This window comes from Ursus maritimus, unplaced genomic scaffold, assembly GCF_017311325.1.
Source record: "Ursus maritimus isolate PB19 unplaced genomic scaffold, ASM1731132v1 scaffold_23, whole genome shotgun sequence".
NCBI classification, from domain to species: domain Eukaryota; kingdom Metazoa; phylum Chordata; class Mammalia; order Carnivora; family Ursidae; genus Ursus; species Ursus maritimus.
This window is the reverse complement of record NW_024424786.1, coordinates 7,455,752-7,480,859: the sequence shown is the minus strand read 5'-3', so window position 1 is coordinate 7,480,859 and position 25,108 is coordinate 7,455,752. Positions and strand designations below refer to the sequence as shown.

Below are 25,108 nucleotides of genomic sequence, written 5' to 3'. Positions count from 1 at the left end.
GCTCGGGGCTGGGGAAACAAAGAGAAGAGATGGGGGCACCCTTATTCAGATGCCCCCAGGACAGGTTTCCGAGGGCTAGGAGTCAGACCTCCCAGCAGAGAGCGCTGTCTGGTTCCTGCTGGGGCTTCTAAGGGAGCATGATGTACGTGGTTTGGGGAACACGGGAGAAAAGCTAGACACTGATTCCAACTGTCACCAGCAGGTCTTGTTCTTTACAAAGAAGTTTTTGGTTTCAGTGATTTTCTACATTGTTTTTCTTATATTTAATGGATTTCTTCTATATTTACTGCTTTCTTCATTCTGTCTACGTTGACTTTAATTTTCTTTCTCCAGATTTTTTTTTTAAAGACTTACTTATTTTCAGAGAGAGAATGTGTGAGCACACATACAAGCAGGGGTGGGGGTGCAGAGGGGGAGGGAGAGAGGGAGAACATCTCCAGCAGACTCTGCACTGAGCACGGAGCCTGACGTGGGGCTTGATATCATGACCCTGAGATCATGACCTGAGCCAAAACCAAGAGTCTGATGCTTAATCAACTAAGCCACCCAGGTGCCCCTCTTTCTCTAGATTCTTTTTTTTTTTTCTTTTAAGATTTTATTTATTTATTTGACAGAGAGCGAGCACAAGCAGGGGGAGTGGCAGGTAGAAGGAGAAACAGGCTTCCTGCTGAGCAAGGAGCCAGATGCGGGATTCAATCCCAGGGTCCCAGGATCATGACCTGAGCCGAAGGCAGACACTTAACCCACTGAGCCACCCAGGAGTCCCAGGAATTTGAATTTTAAACAAGTGATCCCCAGACACCACCCCATCCCTATCGTAGGCCTGTTATTCTGATGTAAATGTTCTATGGACCCCAATTTGAGAGTAATTACTTGCCAGGGGTTGGTGAGAGCAGACAAGAGGATGTAAGAGGACTTTTCACTGACAAGTGAATAAAGAAATTGCTCCTTATTGACCCACTTAAACACAGCTCCTTAGCTTAACATTCAAGGCCCCTGGAGATCTGGTCCCAATCAACAAGTCCAATTTACGGACCAAGCTCCCCACTTTAAACACCCTATAGACCCAGCCTGTCATGGTTCTAACTATACATCAGACTCTCCCATTGTCTCACTTGTAGAGTTCTCTCCATGAGAATGCCTTTCACTTCCAACTCTATATTTCCAAACTAAATATCATTGAAAGACCCTTTCTAATGCCTTATTGTCCATAAATATTCGATCACATCTACTAAGGCTCTCTCCAACCTCTAAACTCTAACAATATCTTATTTGTACCCCTCTTATGGCTTTTAATATTTTCTACATTATACTACAGGCTCATTTATCTTAGCTTTTCCTCTAGACTGCAAGCTCTGTGATTAGTATGCCCAATTAAATGTTATATGGCCTGAAAGACCTACCATGGTGCTCAATAAATATCTACAGAATAATTTAAATTAATGAAATGTGCTTTCCTTATTACATATCAATTAGAAGTGCTGGAGTATAGTAGTTTGGAAGGTGTGAGGCAGGGTATTTGAATTTTAAACAAGTGAGCCCCTGCCCCATCCCTGTAATTCTGATTAAATGGTGTATGGACCACAATTTGAGAATACTTGGTAGAGTTTGAAGAGAGAGAAAGGGAAAGGATATAGCTTGAGAAAGTCCTTCTCTCCCCCCAGTTGAGAATCAGTCTTCAACAATTATGATCACACCACATCCTGCTTTAAAACCATTCATTCATGCATTCAATGAATTTAAATGTTTATTGAACACATACAATGTGTCAGACAGTATTCGTGGTGACTGGCACTCTAGAGCGGCGACCCCATTTAGTATCTAAGTGACCTTGGAGAAGACAGGAACTCCTTTAGGCTTTAGTTTTCTTATCTGCAAAGGCTCTATAGAGGAAAGAACAGATCCTTGAAAAACTGAAAGGTCAATGTGCTTAGAGTACAAAGCATGGTCCAGAGTAAAACTGGTAAACCAAATAAGGTTATGTTATTCAAGGCCTTGGAGGTCATGATGAGAATTTTAGCCTTTACCCCAAGGGCAATGGAGCCTTAAGAAATGGTTTTCAGCAGGAGGGGCCCACGCCCAGGGGCATTGATATACAATACCATGAGTTTCATTTTTCCTCCAGAATAAGGGAAATTAGCAATTACAATCACATTAGTTTAATATTTTGAGGGTACTAAGTAAAAACAGTAATTAATCTTTAAGACTTCCTCTGTTCAATTTTCTAAGTAAGATGGAAAACTAAATTAAATCTTGCTTACTGGTATTAACAGTGAGCTCAACCTATTCCTGGAATCGTGAATCAGTTTATGTCCTATATAAACCTTTTTGCAATTTAAGATTCTAAAAGTGTTAAGTGTCAGAAATGAAATCTCAACTACAAAAAAAAAAATTTATTAAATGTGAAAGTAAAACAGGTACATCTATTTAAATATTTTTTACATATTTATAGATAAAACAAACACAAATAACTTATCAAAAATTACAAGTTTAAAGAATAGTACTATTTTGAAACAACCAATTTGAAAATATCACATTTTCTCCATAATTAGTGAATATTATCTCCAAAAAAATGTAACTTGTATTTTCTTGTGAAAAATAAAATCTTTTTTAGATGCCTGCCAAGATTGTTCAGGAACAGTCCATCTTGCTAAATCTTAAAGTACAATGCCTTTATTGAGAACTTCTGTTTTTACCAAATAGCTTTAAAAACCACCTGCGTTTTCCTCTGGGCTTAGGTGAACTCTGAATCTTCACTTCACTTGCAGACCACAGGGCATCAACATAAACACAAGGAGGTCAGAGGGAGAGTCTGGGGTTGCTTTTCTTCATACAGAGCGAAGGACCTTCTCCTTCGCTGGGTGGAAGACCATGGTGTATTGTGATGTCCAGTCCACAGCACAGGGTCTCACCAAGCCAAAGCAGCCACACTGAAAGAAATCTGCGAGGTTCTGTGTGAACCCAAGGCTGCCAAGGAAGGAAGAGAACGCATCTTACTACATTTCCTGTTTGTACATTCATTCAGACCAGAAACATTCCCTGAGAATTTATAACACACAAATGAACGTCCTTTGAAGGTCCTGTAGCAGGAATCCAGAGGTGAATCAGACAGTTCCCTAGCTTAGAGGACATTAAAACTGAGCCCAGTTCCATTTCTGGACCTGAATCCCTATTTTGAGATTCCCAGGCTTCTGCCCAGCAACTTAATTTCCTTCTGGGTCCCCCACTCACTGGAATGGTGGCTGCCATCAGTAAGTGTCCTTCTTTCCTTTCCCATTGCCCTGATTTGCATTTTGATGATCTCAAAGGCCAGATAGGTCAGAAACAATATAGTCAACAAAGTGGTTTTTTTCCGAAACTTTCTAAGTAAAGCATGGCCCTGCCTCAATTCCTTCCAATACTTTTTTTTTTTTAAGTAGTCCAGAGGTCTTTTGTCCTTTTTTTAGACCTATCATACCACGAATTCAGAGGGAATGGCTTCCAGCAGCTCAGGCTCCTTTCCACTGGTTCTCGCGAAGGGCAGCACTTCTCTGGGTGGAGTAGGCTGGCCCTTCAGTTGAACGCAAGTCCCTTTCTCCTTGGCTTCCTTTTTTTCCTCATCATTTTCCTTCACATGCTTTAGAAAGCTATTTCAGCTCCTTGAGTGCTTAATAAGCTCAATATGTACATGAGCTCTCCTGGCAAGAGTCTTGCCCTTGTGTGTTTACGCCAACAGCATGCTGGGTGACACCGCAGCCTCCTGCAGTTCTGCTGTGGTAACATTTGTGGGGCGTTGCTTTCTGAATGGTGTCCATTCCCTCGATGTCTACAATATCACCTTTCTTGTAGATTCACATGTATGTGGCCAAAGGAACAACTCTGCTTTCTAAAAGGTCTAAAGAACACACAGTGGGTGCCTCTCCTCTTTCCCTTGGTGCTGGTCATTTTGGCGAATTACTGGAACATGGTGGTTCCAGCCACAAGGAAGAAGCTCCTTCCAATTAATCTTACCTATTGGACACTGTCTGGTCCTCCCAGAACCTTATCAAAACCCAACCCCCTATACACATTAGAACATATCTGTGCACAAGGAGGACTGTGCCATTGCTGCTGCTGGGAGAGTTGTCAGGAAAGTACCACCACTACTCCTAGGAAGAGCGGCTCCAAAGCGATTTAGTGAGTAAAAGTAACTTAGGGTAAGACAAACAAGACAAGTCTTTAATTTGGGCAGGTTTTTGGAAGCGAGATGCAGAGCAGCTCTAAGGCTTTCCCGTCAGTGCCGCCAGCGTATGTTGCTATTACTCGATAATTCCCAAGCATGCCCCAGTTCTCTCATCTCAGGCCCTGCACTCAGGCTCCTTAGAGCTTGAAATTCCCTTCTGTCCTTCTCCATCAGGCCCCACCCCACATCTTTCAAGGCTCAGCTGAAAAGTCCACCTCAGTCACAAAGGCTTTCATCCTTTAGTGGAGTAAATATTTATTCCTCTGGTTAAACTACTGAGAAAGGGACTTTATTATCATTGCAAGTCTGAAGCAATCATCACAAGCTTAGCACCACCGGCCACCCTCCATCACCTTAGCCATCTCTTCCCAATTAAGTCAATTCCTCTCCTCTCTAAATACAGATCATAGTCCTAGCCCAGGCTCTGATTTCCTTGTCTAACAGCCTAACAGTTTCATCTTGTACCACGAGTGTGCTTTAAAATAGACTGCGCATGAGATATGCAAGTGAGCGTTAAATCCCCTGAGGGCTCAGGGTCACCTCTGCAGCACTCCGAGCCTCCAAGACCCCGAGATATATGACAGGGAGATAAGCTTCAAAGCCTGATTGTTCATATCATAAGATGACAGCCTTCGTACAAACACTCTCATTTTCAATGGAGGACAGGTTTTTTACAACCGATGCTGTGCAGAAAACACACGCCAAACCTTGAAGCACTGGCTTCTCCCTGACACAGATGGGCACATTAAACACAGGGCTCAAAGAATTACTGGTGATAGAAAGGCAGGTGGAAAATCCTGGCAAAGCTCACCATCTAATGCTTTCCGCAGAGAGCCTTGTGGCTGGAATTCTCAGCCACATGCTTGGTTATCTCACCTTGACTTCACGCCAGCAACATGCAATCTTGTGACCATGTGGCTTGACTAGAGAGATTTCCCATCTTGGCAAAACTTCCAAGTCACTTAACTATTTGTGCTGAATCCAGCAGACTAAGTCCCAAACTCTTACCACCTTGGGGCTCATGACCTTACCACTCACCTCCTGTCACTGAGGCTTCTAAGTAGGAGAGGTTCAACTCCACCAGACAGCAAGTTAGAGGAGAACAGCACAGCCTGGGTGGTGGCAGTAGGCTGGGAAACCAATGGCCAGACTAGCATTCTCCACAGGACACAGTGGCCAAAACAGAGCTGACTTACTTGTACGGGGTCCTCCTGAGGGACAATGTCTGTTTCATATGCCTGCTCTGCTTCAGTAGGCTGGTTCTCTCGTGGGAGGTCAGGCCCAGGAAAGCAATCTGCAAAACAAGGTTGGAAGGTACATGAAAAATACCATTATGCTGAGGTTCTGTCACTCTTAGTGCATCACAGGACAGTGGTAAACATTCAGTACCCCCCGAAGACAGTATAACCTAGCCTTCTAACCAAGGATCATGGTGAGGACGACGACTCAACAGCTCTAAATGAGACAAAGTAAATCTAGTAGCTGAGCACTTTTTTTTTTTAAGTTTATTTATTTTTCAGTAATCTCTACACCCAATGTGGGGCTTGAACTCACAGCCCTGAGATTAAGAGTCCCATGCTCTTCCGACTGAGCCAGCCAGGCATCCCGAGCACTTATTTTTTTGAGTGTCTATATTAACCTTCAACAAAGCACAGTCATGAAATAATTGTTTCAGTAATTCAAGCCATGGCTTACAAGCCTGTTTAGATTCTCAACACGTTCAGCATGTAAGTTTTAGATGAATAAAACTACATAAGGTCAATATTACTGTTAAGTATCTCACCTTGTGTGTGCTTCTTAGTGTCTCTTTAGAAAGGGCCAACCGAAAAATTAATCTGAAGTAAAGGACATTTAAATCCATAATTTGGGGAAGGGTAAGAGTTAAGGTGACTTAAAAACCCCCAAATCATTAAAACCCTACTATTCACTGAGTTACTCCATTTAACCCTCACAGCAACTCAAATATCAAGGTCCTTATCTGTAAAACACAGATGATCATACCATCCTCCCTCATCAGCTTGTTGAAGGATTTGACATAATATATTTAAAATACACAGTGCAAAGGCTTCCAGAGGTGAAGTAACGGGTCCAAATTCACGCAGCTTGGAAAGTGGCAGAACTGAGATGGACATCTCAGTCAGTGTGAGAATAAAGTTCATGGTTCTTACTATATTCTATGCTCCGTTTGACCTACTACAGTCAAACCCCATGACTCACTAGAATAGTCAGCAAATGGAAGGCTTCAAACAACTGAATTGTTCTATTAAGAAAACCACTTTACCCTGAATTCCTATATTTGAAAACTATCCAAAACTTTGAGTCCATTTTCCTGCCTTAGAAAGTATAAGAAACATTAAGCTTTCTTTAAAAAAATTCATATTATAGTCTCACATATATCTGTACTTGTCCTAAGAGTCCAGAAAACAAGAAAGAGAATTAGAATTGAGGTCTCAAATCTTCGGTTCTACTTCTCATTCCACCTCTCACCAGCTGCGTGGCCGAAACAAGGCACTCAACCTCTCAAAGGCTTAGTTTTCTCATCTGTAAAATGGAGACATGGCTTTGGCAGTCTACCCCTCAACTGTTTGTCAGGAAATAAATAGGAACGTGCTTTGGAATATGTAAAGCATATATAAATATAAGTTATTATAAGATATTAACAATCAATGATGCTAATATTCATTCTTCCTGAGTCTGTGGATACCAGAGGGACAGGAGCTGAAGATGAACATTCCAAAGCCTCAGTTCAGTGTTATCAGCTTCATTTCTTTCCTTAGCATTTTTTTCTTTTGTCTGTCGTCTTTATTTCTTTATTATTATTATTGTAGAATTGGTTACTTCCCTGTAAAAGTGAAATGCATTTTGCTTTCGATGAGTAATGCTCTAATTATCTGAGGTCTTACAGTAATTGGCTCAGACTGATCACGGCTGTCCATTCCACGAGGGCAGGCCATAGCAACAACAAGAATTAGGTTACGCTTAGAGGGGAAGGCAGGCAGCAGGAAAAGGACAGTAGCTTCATAGGAAGCTGAATGTGACTACCACCCTGGAGCGTGAACTTTCTAATGGCCGTGACCTTCCCTGGAAGTGTAATTACCACGTCCACAGGTTGGTGATGGATCTTGCATTTCTTCCCCCTTCTATCCACTTAAGCACTGCATAATAAACAGGATAACAAACAGGGTTGGAAAAAATGAGGGAAGACAATCATCTCACAAATGTTTCTGAAAGCATCTCACGATGCTTTTTATATTTTATATCATGTTTTCACACACCTTATGATTTAATTGTATGATGAAAAAAGCCTTTGACTAGGCTGTCAGAAGACCTAAGTTTCCAGTTCTGATTTCGCTACTGAGGAACCCTGAGCAATTCAATTCACCTCTCTGTAACTCTACCCGTAAAATAAAAAGGTCAGATTAGATCATTCCTAGGGACAAGCTAACAACTTATTATTCTAACCTTTACACGATCCTGCGAGGAGAGTAACATTATCAACTCCATTTTACAGACAAGGAAATTGAAATTCAAGAGTCAAATGACATGCCTACATCCAGAGAGTAAGCGAAAGAGGTGGAACTAAGACCCCAAAGCCTTCTGATTTAAAATTCAAGGCTTTCTACCTTATTACAGGCTACTGGAAATTTTATTCAAAGGCATCATAAGAAGCGAAATAAATACCTGAAAGAGTTGATTTAATAATAAAAATGTTGACCATGAGAAATGGAAAGTTGCTAGCATGAAGATATATAAAACCCAAGGGGAACAGGCCACAATCTGATTGAGGTAGGTCCACAGTCCATCTTCTCTGAATGTTGTAGCACAATGATTTGACCAATCTGTGAATTCACCAAAAAAAAAAAAAAAAGAACTCATTATTTAAAAAGGCAACAAACCAGTGATCATTCTTCAAGAAGATAAAATCACTACACTTCTACTCAGGGAGAAGAGAAATTAAGACATGGTAACATGGACTAGAACCCAACTTTAAGAATGCTATCTTCCAAATGCCAGCTTAACCAACAAAGATGAAAAAATGGTACCTCACTGCTCATGAAGGCTATGATAGCATTGCATTGATGGCTGGCAGTAAAGGAATAAAAGCAAAACAGGTCCGTAAGACCACCACGAAAACCATCCTATTCAGCATAAAATAAACTGGCCCCAAGTTAACTGTTCAAGGACTTGATAATGGAGAACAGCTGTATTTAATAAATATCTGCTTAGAAAACTCTTTATCTTATCCAGGATATACAGCAAGATATGAGTCTGCTATAGCACTGAATAAACTCTTATGAAGGGTTCAGATCAACAGGCCACTGCTATAGGCACAAGAAATCCCATAAGCACCCAGATACCATCGGAACACAACCTAACAGCATGCGGTTACTGGGGGCACTTCTGCACCGGCACCATGATTTATCCTGGAGAGGGAGAAAGTTCAAGTAAAGGAATCATGAGAGAGACACCCCAGGAAAAGAGAGGATTTCGCTATGGACTTCGTGACCCCCTAAGCCATGCAGCTGAGAGCAGCAGTAAGGAGAATGCAGGTAGGCAGCAGCAGGAATAAGGGAACCAATCTTCAAGGTTTTGTGAAGCCAACAACTTATGAAGGCACCATGACCATATATAAAGGGCAAATTATTTTTGAAATAAGAACTCTGTAAATTTGCACCTTCGAGGTTTCATAAATGCATCTGACAATTTGATAAGTAGTTTCAGACATTTTCCCAAAGCAGCACTTAAGAGCGCCTAGGATAGAAAGAAAATGAGTCCCTGACTTTTACTATCACCTGTCTGTCCATTTTAGTCTTAAAAATCTATTTTTTCCCCTTTTTGAGTCTCCTTTGGTTCCCAACCATCTTTCATGACTATATGTCAGAAGCATTCTAAAAGCAATCATCACAGAGTAGCAATCAAGGCAACAAGTTAAGGCAAATTACACTCTCTTTAGAGCTCCTCATTATGACAGCAGACAAGATGCATCCCATGCACCTGATAGGACCAAAAAAGTATGTAATTTCCAATAGCAGGTAGAGGAAACAGCTGCTGCATGGGAAAGAATGCCTACTTTTTTCCAGCTTATAGATTTCTACTGCTCTTTTCTGGGAATTTTTTTGATAATATAGCAGGACCTCAAACTGAAATTTTCATAGGACCGATTTTAGATTTAATGTCAAAGATATGGCGACAAATGGCCACATACGTTATCTTATGCAATATAAAAAACTTTCATATGTACGAATGATACGTTCATATCAGGTGGTCATTGGCTAATGACAGGGGTTCCTACTGTTCCAAGACGATCGTTTTCATCTTTAGATGGCTCTGACAGTTACAATGTTCTTTCTAACAGTGATCTAAAATCTTTCTCCCTGTAACTTGTAAGAGGCTGACACTTTCTTTTTCTTTTTTTTTTTTTTTTTAAGATTTTATTTATTTATTTGACAGAGATAGAGACAGCCAGCGAGAGAGGGAACACAAGCAGGGGGAGTGAGAGACGAAGAAGCAGGCTCACAGCGGAGGAACCTGATGTGGGGCTCGATCTCATAACACTGGGATCACGCCCTGAGCCGAAGGCAGACGCTTAACCTCTGTGCCACCCAGGTGCCCCGAGGCTGACACTTTCTAACTGTCCACCCTGCAAGCAGACCTCACAGCAGATGAAACGGATAGAGGCCACACGGAGCCAGAAGTAGCTGCCACTGGCTCACACAAGGAGTGCGCACGTCAGGGCTCCAGCAACAGGAATGTCCATGGTAAACCACGAGGGTGGGATGACAGTGAGACCTCCTTAGAAAAATGAGGCACAAGTTCACTTTTATCCATCTGTGAGATGATGATAAATGACACAATGTCCTCATTCAGTGTAAAGAAATATTGTCGGAATACAGATGGGATAAAAGTAACCAAATACATTCAGCTAGTCTACACGGTTGCAAGTGACTATAAAGTGGGACCATTCCTAAGAAACAAAATATAAAAAACTGGATCAGAGCCAGAGAATAAAGACAAAGAAGAGGGAAGAACCGATGCATGTAATAAGAAAGCAACTTGGAAAGAATGAAAGTGATGGAAAATTACTTCTGTCCTTATCAATACAGTCTTATGTTGGACACAGACACCAAACAAAGGTGACTATTTTTAGAGAAGAGAGAAGCGGGAGAGACAAGAGTGGTGTAAAATCTGGCTCCTCTCCCTTAGGATCAAGTCCAAGGGACAAGTTGGTCCAAAGGCCAGCTTAAAAAGGTTTTCCAGGAATATGTTTTATTGTTAGGCCTTAAAAGGGCAGTTCTTTCAATAGAACTGTAAAGAAATCTTTTACTTCTTACACCACAGGACATAATTTAAGAGGTTTCTGAATTCCAATGCTCAGGATTACTAATGGCCTTTGACAAGAAATGAGATCAGGGACCACAACCTTCTGACTATTAGATCCATTTGAGATGGTGATGGTCACAGAGCTACAAAAGCATTCCCTACTGATCACAGACACCCAAGGTGTCAGATGGGAAAGGGGCTGACAAGGTAACTGAAGCCCTCTCCATGCCTATAGCAGGGCAAAAAAACAAAAAAAAAAAAACCATTTCACATAGATATTAAGAATCTCTAAAAATGAAACCCCAAACAAACCAAAACTTGTAATACTGGATGTTGCTGGGGAGGGGAACTGGGAGGCTTAGGGACAGAGTAGGAGGATTTATTTTTCAAAAACTAAACGAAATTTAAGCTAAAGAATGCTGGAGAGGGGAAAGGGGGAAGGTAGGGAGGGGTGGTACTTAGGATGCTAAGGGAAAAAGAAAATAAAGAAGGAAAAAACGTTCCTAACATCTTCCCGAATCATTCCACATTTTAGCTCAGGAAATAAACTAGTATTCTACTGGCAAACTCAAAGGCCTGAGCATGAATACAACAGGAGGGTGGGTGGAAACAGATTGTGAGGCCAGAGTCTCCCAAAGCCTTCAAAATAAATAAATAAATAATAAACAGTTAAGGCCAAAATAAACTACAAGCGCTACAGGTTTTCCCAGTTAGATAACGTACTCCAAGGTTTGCAAAGCGTAGCCATGCAATGGTTAGGAGCTAACGCAAATCCTTCCTGCTTCAATTTAAACCCAGGTCTTCTTGGTCAATCACCTCGGAACAGCCGGATGTCACTCCCTGCTGAGCCCCCTACATGCCTGCTCACACTGCTACTGAGAAGTTATTCTCCCTTCTCAGGGATGCAGAATAAATGGTCTAAGGTTTTCTTCCAAGTCATTATTTCCAAACTTTCAATGACTAATAGTTGTCCCAGCAGCTCTGTGACTTGACATTTACCAAGTGGCATGGACGTTCAGGGGTATGGTTTATCGCCCCCCGTCAGAATGTGATATACAAGAATTTACCAAGAAAAGTGTGTGTGGGTATGGGTTCATGAGCTTGCTGTAAGAAAAATTTATACTTACAGATGAAAGATTCATATATAATCCAATCACAAACGATGGAGAGGAAAAATAAGAAGAATATGTAATAGCGATGGTTGCCAAAACCTACATCAAAAAGAAAAAACATATTTAATACTTTCTTACAATGATTTTCCAGACCAAGACCTTATTAACCACTTTCCTGTCAAAAGGCTTCACCAAAGTAAAAAGTAAATAAGCTTATGCTTTGATTTTAAATAGCATTAAACCAAACCAAACAGCTCTGATATGTCATGGTCAACTGTCCATGTTAACTGAACTAATATTTATTTGTTGCTTACCTGGAAGACTTCATTTTTGGACAGAATAAGATTTACTAAACACATGCAGCTCTAGGATGGCCTATAACTGCACTGGAGAAAGGGGAAAAGGCAGGACTTTGGGCAAATCATACCCTCTCTCTTTCTTCCTTCCATGTAACGAGTTTAAGAAGTACAATTTTGGAACATCAAGGATCCACTTGATCAGGAGAACAGAGAAAGTGAATCTGAAGAGCAGCAAATAGATATGCTGCAGGAGACCAAACACAGGAAAAGAGGGGCAACCTGCAGCCTGAGAAAGGTCTATAGAAGTGAAGCAGGGGGGAGGGTGCCAAGCAACCGAGCCCCACTCTTGTGTACGTTGCTCTGTTGATGCTGGAGTTGGGAGCACGTCGAAGCTAATGACACAAAGTACCACCATGCCCCCACTTTCTCCTACGGCAGCAGCACAGCAGAAGGAGCAACGCCCACGGCAATGCGGAGACCTAGGTTCACGGATGAGTAGTTGTGTGAATGTAGGTAGATCACTGAACCTCTCTGATCCAGTGTTCTTGCTTCTAATATGGGGATAAGATCTCCTCTGTCTGCTTCAGAGGCCTATGGCAACCAAACACGAGGATGCACGTGAGACCACTATGTTAAATGCAGCGTAATGAAAATATATGGGCTCATTACTGTTGCTTTTTCACTTCCATTCAAAGCTGCCTGCTGTAATGCTAACCAGCCTATCTCTACGGTGGGATGGAGTCCATGAAGCTTGGGGCCCTAAGAATGACCTCGTCACCTATTCTCTAGGAATAGCAAAGAACATCAAAATGCACCAAAGAAACCTGACTGTGAAGCAGCCTTTTGTTCAAGATTTTAAAAGCATATTTTCAGTTGAAGACAAATGACCATAGTTCCTCTGAAGTTCCTCATAATAAATCTCTGGTTTTTACAGTGACCGCTCAGAGGAAACTCGGGGCTACAGGCCAGGACAAGGAATACTCCCCATCATCTCTGGTTCTGGCTCCTACCTGAGCTTTGAAGGAGGCAAATGGAGAAGTAAAGGAGAAAATCAAGTCACAAAACATGGTGAGAACCTGGCAATTTGGTACAGAAGACTGGTATTACTAAAATAATCTCAGGCAAATAATTTACCTTTTATATTTTTTCACTTCTAAAATGGAGATAGCAATACCAACCTCATAGGGGTGCCCTGATGACCAAATAGGATGCTAAATTTAAAAGTGCTCTATAAACTCTAAAGTACTGTACAAATGATATTAATTATTATTATCAACATTGACAGTTTTCCAAAAGTGTTATACCGTGAAAGGATTCTCTGGTAAGAAGAGCTACAAAATGGACCCCTCAGACGTCCTTCCATTTTTTTCTATGAATCACACACATAGCTAAATATATGCTTAACTTCATAGTGTTAACTACAAAAATGCAATCTCTCACCTACGCACCGTCCAGTCCACAGACAATGTTGATCATATCGAGCGACACAGGAGTTACACACGTGGCAATGAAGTGACCTTAATGGCTTCCTTATCTAAGTGAGCAATTAAGACAGGTCTAAGCAAAAATCAGTGTCTTAAAATGGTAACAAATGACAAGGAAAATCTTACTCCTAAGTCATAAAGACATGGGCACAAATAATCCTAAACAGATCATCCGTTCACGTAGAGGCTCTGGAATGCCTTATTAATATCTACCTCCAAATATCTATTTTGATTAGGCCATCACTAAAAGGGATTTGACTTCCAGAGCCTATTCACGCTGACGAAGGGGAAGTGAGGCAGTACCAGGCAGCAGAATGAGCGGCGGATTAAGAAAAAGGAAACCCGAGTTACATTTCCGGTTCTGCCAATACTTTGGGGGAAGTTGTTACCTCCTCCCTCTAGGCCTTGACTCCTCAATTGCAAAATGAGAGGTTTCACTAAGTGGTTTCTAGGGTCATCGTGAGCCTCTGACTTGAAGCGAGTTCTAATATATGCTTCATGGCAGGAAAAAGCAATCAAAACACACTGTGGATCATTCAGAGAGATTTAACCACAGGCAACTTCAAGAAACTATAAACATCATTCCCTCATACGCTCAAGGCAGAAAACTATTCTGAGAGTAATACAAAATTAGAACCTAGTAAAAACATAGGTGTACAAATACACCATGAAGATTTAACAAAGGCTTACATGAGAAATGTTACCAAGAATTTGCTTTCTTACTACGGGGGAAAAAAAGACTCACAAGACATGATGTACAAAATGTTCTGAAGTCCAGACAGCCAGTCTCTGCAAGGGTGATGATATTCTGAAAGGCATGAAATTTGACCTTATGGTTACGTTTTACTAGGGTATGTATAATGCATGGTTATATGCCATTCTCACAGCTCTCTCTCCAAACTGAGGCAGCCAGAAAAGCAATTTGGAATACTTGTCACCAAATCATCCTATACCTGAAAATAATGTGACTTTTCAAGGCTGCATTTTCAACCACAGCCAATAAATTAGAATGCACAAAAATTACACCTCCCCTTCTCTCCACGAATGGCAAATATCTCCCAATTATAATGTGCTAGAGAAAAATACACACACACACACACACACACACACACTCTCTCTCATAAAAAAGAAACCAAACCCATCAGTAGACACCAGAACTGATGGTTCTAAGCACCATGCGCTCGTCTTTCAGGAACATGGCTAGAGGTAACACAGACAATACTCTCCCTGACTTGTACACATTCGAAAGCAAAGGAAGCCATGCATGTCAACTGACAGTGTCACATCTGAGAAGAGAAGGGCATCTATTGTCAATAAGGACTCCCCCCTTGCCCCTGATTGGTTACTCTCCATGTATTCAATTGGGGAAGTTAAGCTAAATGATCATTATCTAAGTGTTACTATAAAGAAATCGAGATTATGTTTGCTAACAAAATTATATTCGAAAAAGTCTTGGTGGGTATGACTTAGAAAAGAAAAATATATATTTTTTAACTTTTACATAAACAAATAAAAGAGCATGACAGTGAAGAAATCTCAACGTTGTTGATTTATGTTGCATCTATTACATGCCAGGCACTAGAGATACAAACATTGCCATGACCTTCTTATTTAAAAAAAAAAAAAAAGGTAACATTACAAAGAAAGCTCACCGTTTTCCTTTCTTCTTCAGAAGCTTTAGTGAAGCCTGGATCAGTTGCCCAAGTCTTGTAGAAAAAGTAGAAGAAGCCTATTATGCTGAGAAGGAAAGCAAAATAGAACGGGGTGCCTGCTAGATGTGAGAGCCACGTTAAGGAATGTATCAATTCCACTAAGAACAGCATAATTATGACATAAGCAAATTTCATCATTGGTACCTGAGAATCTCTCCGCATTCTATCCTTACTTTCCGTTATGTATACACATCCCTGCCCCTGAACCTGGCCCCATCCTATGTTCTAATCCTACAGCAATTTGCTCATAGTTGCTAATAATTAATCCCTCCCGATTAATTGAAACTCACGAAATATTGATAGGATAGTTACAATGTATGAGGAAACATCCTGAGGACTGAAAAACATTCCAGATCCAAATAAATTAATCTCTCTTGGTATAACCAGAGCTCTCTTGAAAGCATCTAAAAGAATATTTATTGATAATTTTAACAAAATCATTCAAAGAAACAAACCACTTGATTCAGAGATTTCAATTAAAAATATTTCTTTATACATCAGATAAACGCTTGCAAAAATTTCCTAATGGAAAGTTGAATAACGAATCCTTGTCATGTATTAGGCTGTATTAATTAAGAAATACACAAAAAAAACCTGCTCTCTTTGCAAAGTAATTACAAATCAAATACTATTTTGGGAAAGAAACATATTAAGGACACATTAAGATAAAAAGTATTTCAAGGATAAATATTACCCATTTTGAAATGGTAGAAATTCTTTGTATAAAAAGTAAAATTTTGCTCTAGGGAAAGACAAATGAAGGTGCCCTAAGTAATAAGCCAATACCAATTCTCCTTGCCCAATTTACATCATTATTGACACAGTAACTGTATCTGCCTTCCAAGGTATTATCAAGCTGTCTTTTTTTTTTTTTTTTTTAAGATTTTACTTATTTATTTAAGGGGAAGGAGAAAAAGCGAGTGAGCCTAGGTGGGCGTGGGGGTGGAGGGCAGAGGGAGAGGGAGAAGCAGACTCCCTGCTGAGCAGGGAGCCTGACACGGGGCTCAACCCCAGGACCCTGAGATCATGACCTGAGCTGAAGGCAGACACTTAGCTGACTGAGCCACCCAGGTGCCCCTCAAGCTGTCTTGTGCCAAACTTTGGAGTGGAAAAGACGGCCATAAAATAGACTCTAAACCCTTGCTCTTTAAAGTGTGGTCCATGGACCCACAGCAATGGCTTTACTTGCTTGTTAGAGCTTGTTAGAAAGGCAGAACTTCAGACCTCACCCCGATCTGCAGAACGAGACTCTGGATTTTAACAAGATCCTTAGGGGATCTACGTGCACGTAACAGTTCGAGAAGCACTGCTCCAACCCACAAAAAAGCAGCAGCAACCACATCCAGTTCAGGTAGGCAGGAGCAAACCTCGCTGGTTAAATGTATCAGTTTGTCTGCAGAGGCCCTGGCTTTAAGAAAGAGAGGATCTAGAATAGTTATGTGAAATGGAATTCCAACAAATAAAGATTTGTTAAAAATCTTCTTTGATTTGAAAAAGTTCATTACTTAGAATGAACTAAGAACACTGTTAATGAGCATATAACTCAAGACCTTTAGTTAAAGAAACACATCCTGCTTTCCTCCCATAGAATCTTGACCAACACACATGACACATCCTCAAAAATACATTCAGTTGAATGATTCTGCACATTGAGGTGACTCAATGACCTCCTGTCCTAACTTTCAAAACAAATCCCAAAAGAATCACCAAAGCCTCTCTCTCCAAGTAAAATGAATGCATTCTATCCCCTCACATAAAAGCCAAACGTTCCTTGCTTCCATGCCCTTGCTTTGTGCGGTCCATCAACCTCAAATGCTCCCCACTGCCCCTACCTACTTCCAGAAGAACACTGAGGATGTCCAAGCCCTAAATGCCTTCAAGACCTACATATTCTCCTTCCCCTTGGAGGTCTTTCTTGATTGCCTATAGAGAAGAATTCTTTCCCTTCCCTGAACCTAAAGATGCCTGTTCTGTGGTACTTAGACCTTATACGCACCTCAGCCTCCCCAGTTAGCTTGTGACTCTGTAGTTCAGAAGTCTCTCAACATGGAACTGAAGTTTGCCTTTCTGTAACTTGGACTGTTTTTCATTCCTTAGATCCTGTAGCTCTACACTAAAGATCTACACTATAGCTGTCCTTAGATCTACTCTACAGAAGCTATTCCTCATTTGTTCAATACATTTTTATTGAGTGTCCATTCCATACAACGCACTGGCTTCCAAATGACAGACTTTGGAACACCTGACACTGGAAGGCAATGCTCACACCTCCGGGATAAGCAGCAGCCTTGTTCCTTATACAGCACAGTCTCCTGGTCATGTCCTGCTTACGCTCCTGTTTGCCCATGTCTCTCTTAAACAGAATTCAAAACAGCGCAAATACACGTCAGGGTTGTCCTGACCAGTGCTGGGGACAGTGCAACTGCTGTTGTCCTTTCAAGGGACACCCACATCCTTGTACTACTACTGGAGAATACAGCTTTTAGTCAAAGCTCTTAACTCTTTCACCTGATCTGAAGCTGTGTCACTACCATGGCAACAAGCCAGAACCACAGACAGAATATTCTGTGCGTCACCATTTCTGAGTCTTAATCTTACCTCTAAACGCATCAGTAAGGTCCCATCTTTTCCATTTGATCCTGCCTCATAAAAGCCAAATACATTAACGCTGAACATATAAAAGGCACCAAAAGGAAGTGATTTTCTGAGGAACCAACCTAGAGCTTCCCTTAAAATTAATTCCAACATTCAGTCTTCCACACAGATTTTATTCCTAAGCGTAATTAATAATGAAACAGGTATTATTTAGAAAATGCCAATTATGCAATGGGGTCAGCATTTTACAGACATCATAGTATCGTAATCTTTGCAGCCATCCCATGAACTTGGTACTGTTATCCCTCAGGGTGTTTTGTTTTTTTTTAATAGCAAAACTGAGACTCAGTGAAATTAAATAACGTGCCCAATGGTATGTGACGAATAAGAAAAAGAACCAAACTCAATCTCGTTCTGTCTGATTCCAGTACTCTTTCCACAGAGCCCCAGACACTCTTCCCATGATGAACTGGGAGAGGGGAAGCTCCCACATGATCCAGACTTGGCAACCAGAGACAAGATTAGTCTAAATACTCAGGATGGGTCTTTAAAGGGCAGCAGCTCAGTTCATACTCAGGGCAGTTCAGACAGCATTTAACATTCAGCTCTCAAAACACTGATCTGACGGCGAAGTGTGCCACCTACTGACTGACGTGCACTCAGCAGTAGCAGGTTCGTATGAGCGCCCGGATCGAAGGGCTTTCTGCGGTACGCGCAAGGAAGACACCCCATCCTGTCAACTCTGACATCGTAAGAATCTGTCTAGCTTTGGAAATCAGTTCTTCTGATGTAATAGCGTCTTCACAGATGGTGAACTGCTTGTAATGAAGCTCTCCTGAATACTAAGTTCTGTAGTTGAGGCTCTCAAACTACAGTGGAGCTACATTCTTGTTGATATTGCTTCTGCGAAGTTGAAATAATTCAATATAAAATTACCTCACTTTTTGCGCAAAAAGCAAAATAATATGAATTGCTCAAATTTTAAAAATTCATCAAGAAACACAATTTTAATGGGTTGATAAACAAAAATATCAGCCATCCCTTAGAATCATGTCAATTATCCTAGAATTTACCAGTCTTGAGATTTCTCCAAGTGATTGGGTGTACATCGTGCTGTTGTTTTATACACTCATGGTTACTTATAAAGTATTTTCATATCACATTATATCATCCAAGCCTTCATTAAGCAGTGATCGTAAGGCCAGTGCTTAAAAAGCTGCCCCCAAATCAGTAACCATGAGACAAAGGCTATATGTAATAACATCTTTGATAAAAGTTAAATGAACTCTATGGTATGCTGCACCCTTCATTTACATTAAAGGAATCTGAAAAATATTAGAGATAACTATGCTCAGAAACAAAAAGCATCATTGAAGTATAAACATGCTATGATGAAAGGAAATGTATGCACTCTGAGAACTCATCTGCCTCTCTCACTATACATTGATTCCTGTGAAAAAAAATATTTCTGAATTGAGTATATATATATATATCTCCCACAAACTCCATTCTTTCTTTTCAAAAATGCCATTACTGGAAAGAGACATAATATAGAAGTTACAGGAGTATGTTTACAGGTATATTTCTATCCACCACATTCCTTCTTCCCCTACGCTATAAAGAAAGCAAGGTTATAATGGTTTCCTAGAGTCTCTGCAAGGGAAGAAAGGAACCTGGAAAGAGGCAGGAAGATAAAAATCAGACAAAATGCCTCCCTCTTAATGGGAGCTGTAAATAGCTGTAAACCAAGAAGTATGCCTTACCCCCACTTCTACGTGACTAAGGTTGGCTGACCCTAAAAGCACAACACACCCCTAAGCTGCCCTTGGCCTGAGCCCAACTGCTCAAGTGATAAACCCATTTCTTAGAGGAGTTTTTTTGTTTGAAACCATGGGCTGACATCCATTAGTAGGCCATGAAAGAATCAAGTGGTCTGTGACCAGCATTTCTAAAAAAGGAAACAGAATAGCATAAAACAACACCACCACAGAGTAAGGCACACATCAGGAATATCATTTTCTGTTTCACATATGTTTTGGATGGCAATGTACATGTATTTTTACTGTGGATTGAGAATCACCACTGTAGACACCAACACGGCGCTGACCACTGCTGAGGAGGCCATGTTTCCCCGAACACCCCTCCCATACAGGCCATCTCGGTACCCAGAAGATTAATCACCTCTAACTGCCGACCAAGTTAAAAGAACCATGTGACCTTGAAGAGAGTATCTCAAGGCAATACAACACATTTTTATGGGCCCAAGTAAAATAATAATTCATTCTACTGTTTCTTTCCTGTGAGTAATAAATACTAGACCCCTACCGCTTCCATGGTGTGCTCTGAGATTATTTCCAGAATTGAGAAGATTTTCAACACTAAACATCATCAACCAGAGTAATTAAAATGAATACAAATAGGAGTTGCATTTCCTGGATCTCTTGTAATATCTAAATTTCTAACACTGGCATTACTACTGTTTAAACGCAAAATGAGATGCACGTTTAAATTTCAGCTTGAAGGATATGAGGAAAGAATACGATGAACCAAGTCACAAATATCCAAAAAATGGAACTTAGCAGGAAGACCGTTGGTAAGTATACGAGGCTCCTATACCCGACCAAGAACCTAAAAGCAAAAAGGATAAACATATGGTATTAGTGAAAACAAGTACGGTCCATATTAGTTTTAGTTCTAAATCCCCTTAAATAATAACAGTAATAATAACAATCCCCTTAAGTAATGACAGCAGCAATGGCTTTCAGTACCGAGTGCTTCCTGTGTGCCACTTTGCACATGGTAACCGAGAGTTCGTCACCACCTCGCCCCATATTACACGAGAAAAGTAAAGCACTCAGAGATACACGTTCAGTTCTTATAACTAACTTCTATGTTATTTCATTCCCCATAACTTTCTATTTGCAATGAATCTTTATTTCTGTTGAGACGTAGCACGTGTGTATTTCTCTTTTTGGCATACCATATTTTCAAATATTCCAAAATGCAAAAATTATAAATACTTGGGAGATTCACCTTCACATTTAACATGCTTCCTTCTGGAGGCTAGCAGCATATTTTTAAAAACAAAACAGATGCACACAACCTTAAGCAGTTTCATCCCACAACCAGCTCAAGAAGCAGACAGGCGACGTAAAAAGATCTATAAAGGCTCAAAGTGGCACTAGTCGTCAGAACACGAACCCTCTCGCTTGGATAACAAGCAAAGTGGAAGGCTACATATCACTTACTCAAATGTTACTATTGGAGTTTCGAGAGGAAAAAAAATCTGTCTTTCATGTTAAATACTCAATATAGGAAACTCATGCATGAATAGAGTTTACCTGGATCTGTTTTAAAATTTATACCAGGAAAAAACCATGGTTGACGGGTAGGAAAAGGATTTTTTAAAAGCTATCAAGATCATAAGCATAATTAGGATAAAATATTTCAGAAAAACTAAAGATCCCAAACTTCAGGCACAAAAAAATGCTGCCAGAGCAGGCGAAATGGAGCCCAGGTAACCTCCACAGCATGACCTGTCTGAGATTTTGCAGCACAAATGTGTCTGACCTAATTAAGTAGTGCAGTGAACTACCTAATTTGTAAGCGTCTGCTACCAGGACCTGTCTACTTCTAACACGCACCACACAGCAGCCTGGATCAATAAGCAACTGCCCCTGGAGCCTAAATAACAGAAGTTTGCAGCTGCCCAGCTCCATGAAACTGGTCTCTACAGAAGGGTATGAGAGAAGTAAAAGCAGTATGGATAAGGCTGCCATATGCATTTGTCTCCCATTTGAATTGTGTCCATATGCCAAGCCTACCACATGAAGCCCTTGACTCCCTGTCGGCAAAAACAAAAGTTTCGTATAATTTTTGTATAATGTTGGTTTCTACTAAAACAAACATAATCTCAAATGCTCCTATCCTAGGTGAGTAGATACTGCCAGCCCTTGTTTTCTCTCTGAAAAAGCAAAAACAAAAACCCCGAAGTGATGATTGAGATTCCTGATGATTTGGCTTAAAATTTCTTTGGCAACTGAGTCAATCTAATTAGTGGAAAATGAATAAATATGTCTAAGTTACAATTTTCCTGAATAGCAATTTTAGGCATTTTGTTATTTTTGGGAAATGTAAGTTTTTGCTTTACATTTATATTCCAATTCATTTCCAACCAACTGTCCTACTCTTGAGTGACCAAGAGGTAAGATTCCTCTAATACTTTTTTTTTCTTCTTATGATTCAAGCAGCTTAATGCTTATTCCAGAAAATGCTGGCAAGCAAAAAAAGGGCATAGGAATACTCAGTGTCACATCCTGAAGAGAGCAAAACTGTATTTCCTTCTAGGTCCTTTTCTATGGATCATCATTACATTTTTCTTTCATTCAATAAATGAAAATATTAAATAGGAGAGACAAGTTTCCTGCTTATATGGGCCTTAACACCCAAGGAAATGGTGATTAAGTGCTCTGAAGGAAATCAAACAGGATGATGCAGAGAGTTAGGGACAGCCTAAGGAGGTAACACTGGACCTGAGGCCTGAATGGTTAGGTCTCCTGCCATACAATAACATGGTATTGGAACACTTCAGACAAAGACATAAGCAAGAGCCAAGGCCCTGGGGTGGGGAGCATGAGCTCAATGTGTTCTAGAAACAGAAAGAAGGTAGAAGAACAGAGAAGGGAAGAGAGGAAAGAGATGAAATCGGAGGGGAGATCAAATCACATGACACCTCACAGGCAAGGAATTTGGATTTTATTTTGAAGACACAGAAAAAGAACCGGAGGGCTTTAAGCAGGGAGAAAAGACAGAAATTGGTTTATTTGCGTTTTTAAAAGACCGCACTGATTGCTAAGTGGAGATGAACTACAAAGGGGTAAGAGCTGAAGTCAGGAGACCAGTTAGGAACCCCGGTCTAGGGTGCCAGCTGTGGAGATGGGAGAGAGCAGAATGACCGGACAAAGAGCAGGAAGGACTTGGTGATGAGGTGGGTGTGGGAAGGGAAGAATCAAAGATGAAAGTAATCCAAGGATGACACTCATTATTCACACAGGGAACTGGATGCCATTTTACTGAAAGAGGGAAGCGAGAAGAGATCGGGGTGTGATATGATTAGTGAGTACTGTGTGTCAGCCATGGTTCTAACCTCCGTATATGCATTAACCATGAAACAGGCATTGTCACAATTATTATCCGCATTTTATAGATGAACAAAGTGAGGCACAGAGAGGTAAAGCCACTTGTTCAAGGTCAGACTGCTGTGTGGTAAAGCCGGACTTGAACCCAGGCAACCTGACTCTTAACCATGACTCTCTATAATCATGTATAATATTTTCCTAAAAATAGAACCATACCACAGCTATTTTACAATTTCCTACAATTTAATTAGGTTGTTTCAACTATAAAGCACTAACAGCAAAAATAATGAGCTTAAAATGAGTTTAGATTAAGGAAAAAACAAAATTTCTGAAAAATGGGCACAAATGCTTCAAGATGCAACACAGTTACAAAAATCTTCTCATTAATTTACCAAAATCAACAATTCAAAAAGTGAGCTAATTCAAATTACTGGGTTGACCAATTTGCTTTTAGCTAAATCATATGCTACCAAAGCCCTTCCCTCCCGCCACTCCTGAAGAAGTTTCTATGTGGTAAGTAACATTCATAGCTCAATAAAAACCTATGATTCCAGCTAATCAACAACAGAAATAAGCAATCAAATGGAAATGCAATTACCAGCCTTGCAAAGACTAATATACACACCTTGGAAGCAAAGATGTCAGAAAAAACAATGTTAATAGAAGACATCCTTTTAAAAGCCAAGAATCTGAATTGAAGTCCAGTATGTATCCAACAGCCCACATGGTAATCACAGAAAGCATCAGCAGCAGGAAGAGCTATTAAGAGATTGAGAATTTTAGAACCTTATCGATTTTACGTCCTAAGTTTCTAACAATGATTACTACGACAAAAGAACTACTTCCTAAATATATAACAATTAATACAACAGCAGAATACAGTTTTTTCTTTGAAATTGCTGATTGATAAATTTGAAGTCTGAGAAATCACAAATCTTGGAAACAAACTTTTAAAAGCCTTAGATTTTATAAAATATTGCTTAAACATGTTTCCTTTTGCTTTCTTCCCCTCCAAGGAATGGTGGTCTTTTAGAAAAGGGATAATGAGAGCTGACATTTTTAAAAATAATTACTTTCAAACAGTAACATAAGGCAAAACAAAGGAATCACACAAAAATCAATACACCCAAGACTCTATGAGGAGAGTATAGTAGTTCCAGCCTGGACACCAGATGGTGCCATCCCCTAACAAAGAAGGTCAGAGGGGACAAGTCTGCAGAAAAGATGACAGTTTAGGGCATGTGGAATTTCAGATGCCTATGAGCATCTAGGAGATACCCAAGAAGCAGCCAGAAAAAGCAGGTCTACCACCCAGGAGAAAATTCTGTACTCTTCACTAGATAGGCTGGAAAGCCATGAATGAGCAACATCCCAAAGACTGTGTGCAGGTGGAAAGGGGCAGAATCTCGGCCAACACAAACATTTAAGGGGAAAAAAGCTAAGTCGTCAAAGGTAACCAAGAAAGAGTGACCGGTGTGACCAGAAAGGCAGGATGAGAACCAAGAGAAAGGTCCCAGTGGAGCCAGAGAAGAGAGTTTCAAGAACGGAGTAGTTCTCAGTTGTCAAATGTCACACAGAGGCCAAAGACTGAAATAAATCCTCAGGATGCTAATAATTCAGGTTTACTCTGGCAAAATTAAGAATGAAGTGTCTATGAACCAACAGTGTGACTGTCTGCACTGACACCGGGCACCACACTGCTGCAATGCAGTCCCTTAACTGCAATATACGTGACCTCGGAAGCCAGCAGGGCTTTTGTAACAGCAAAGGGAGAAAATACATTCTGCCCTATTTTCTTCGATTTTTACGTCTTTAAGTATTCTGAGGATGAATACTTTCAAATGCTATCAAATCTTTAAAATCCTAAATCTAATTTGCATGGCAATATAAAATTAGCAAGTTTAGATTTTTAAAGGTAGTATACTTAGAATCTACAAGCAACATAATCTCAGGACAGAATATGAATTAAATGTGGATGTCAAATTTTAACCCCAGACATTAACACTCATAGATGAGCCATAGTATGTATTCACTCAATAAATATCCCAGTGCATTCTGTATGCTGGGCACTGTTCTAGGTACTGGGGACACATCGTGATTTAAGGTCTTTCTCTCATGGAGCTTAAATTCTAGCAGAAGATGACAGATAAATGTACTAAGTGACTTAATAGTGTATAAATAGCTGGATCACACAGAGCCTTATAAGTCACTGTAAGGACTCTGGCTTTTATTCTGGAACAAAGAGG

General features: G+C 40.4%; 1 protein-coding gene and 1 pseudogene across 2 annotated transcripts in view; both read right to left on the bottom strand.

Moving 5' to 3' along the window:
* Window positions 1–2,657: 2,657 nt before the first annotated feature.
* ZDHHC13 (zinc finger DHHC-type palmitoyltransferase 13) overlaps window positions 2,658–25,108 on the bottom strand; it is a 47,310-nt gene continuing 24,859 nt past the window's right edge. For both annotated transcript variants that reach the window (XM_040638891.1, XM_040638892.1), the window contains 9 exons: window positions 23,488–23,621; window positions 20,252–20,352; window positions 15,070–15,194; window positions 14,163–14,225; window positions 13,374–13,467; window positions 11,650–11,733; window positions 7,883–8,040; window positions 5,398–5,495; window positions 2,658–2,967 (listed from right to left, as the gene is read on the bottom strand). In XM_040638891.1, coding sequence (XP_040494825.1) covers window positions 2,829–2,967; window positions 5,398–5,495; window positions 7,883–8,040; window positions 11,650–11,733; window positions 13,374–13,467; window positions 14,163–14,225; window positions 15,070–15,194; window positions 20,252–20,352; window positions 23,488–23,621 — 996 coding nt within the window. In that variant the 3' untranslated portion in view covers window positions 2,658–2,828. The remainder of the gene's footprint in view (window positions 2,968–5,397; window positions 5,496–7,882; window positions 8,041–11,649; window positions 11,734–13,373; window positions 13,468–14,162; window positions 14,226–15,069; window positions 15,195–20,251; window positions 20,353–23,487; window positions 23,622–25,108) is intronic.
* Window positions 2,976–5,387, bottom strand: LOC121104750 (annotated as a pseudogene).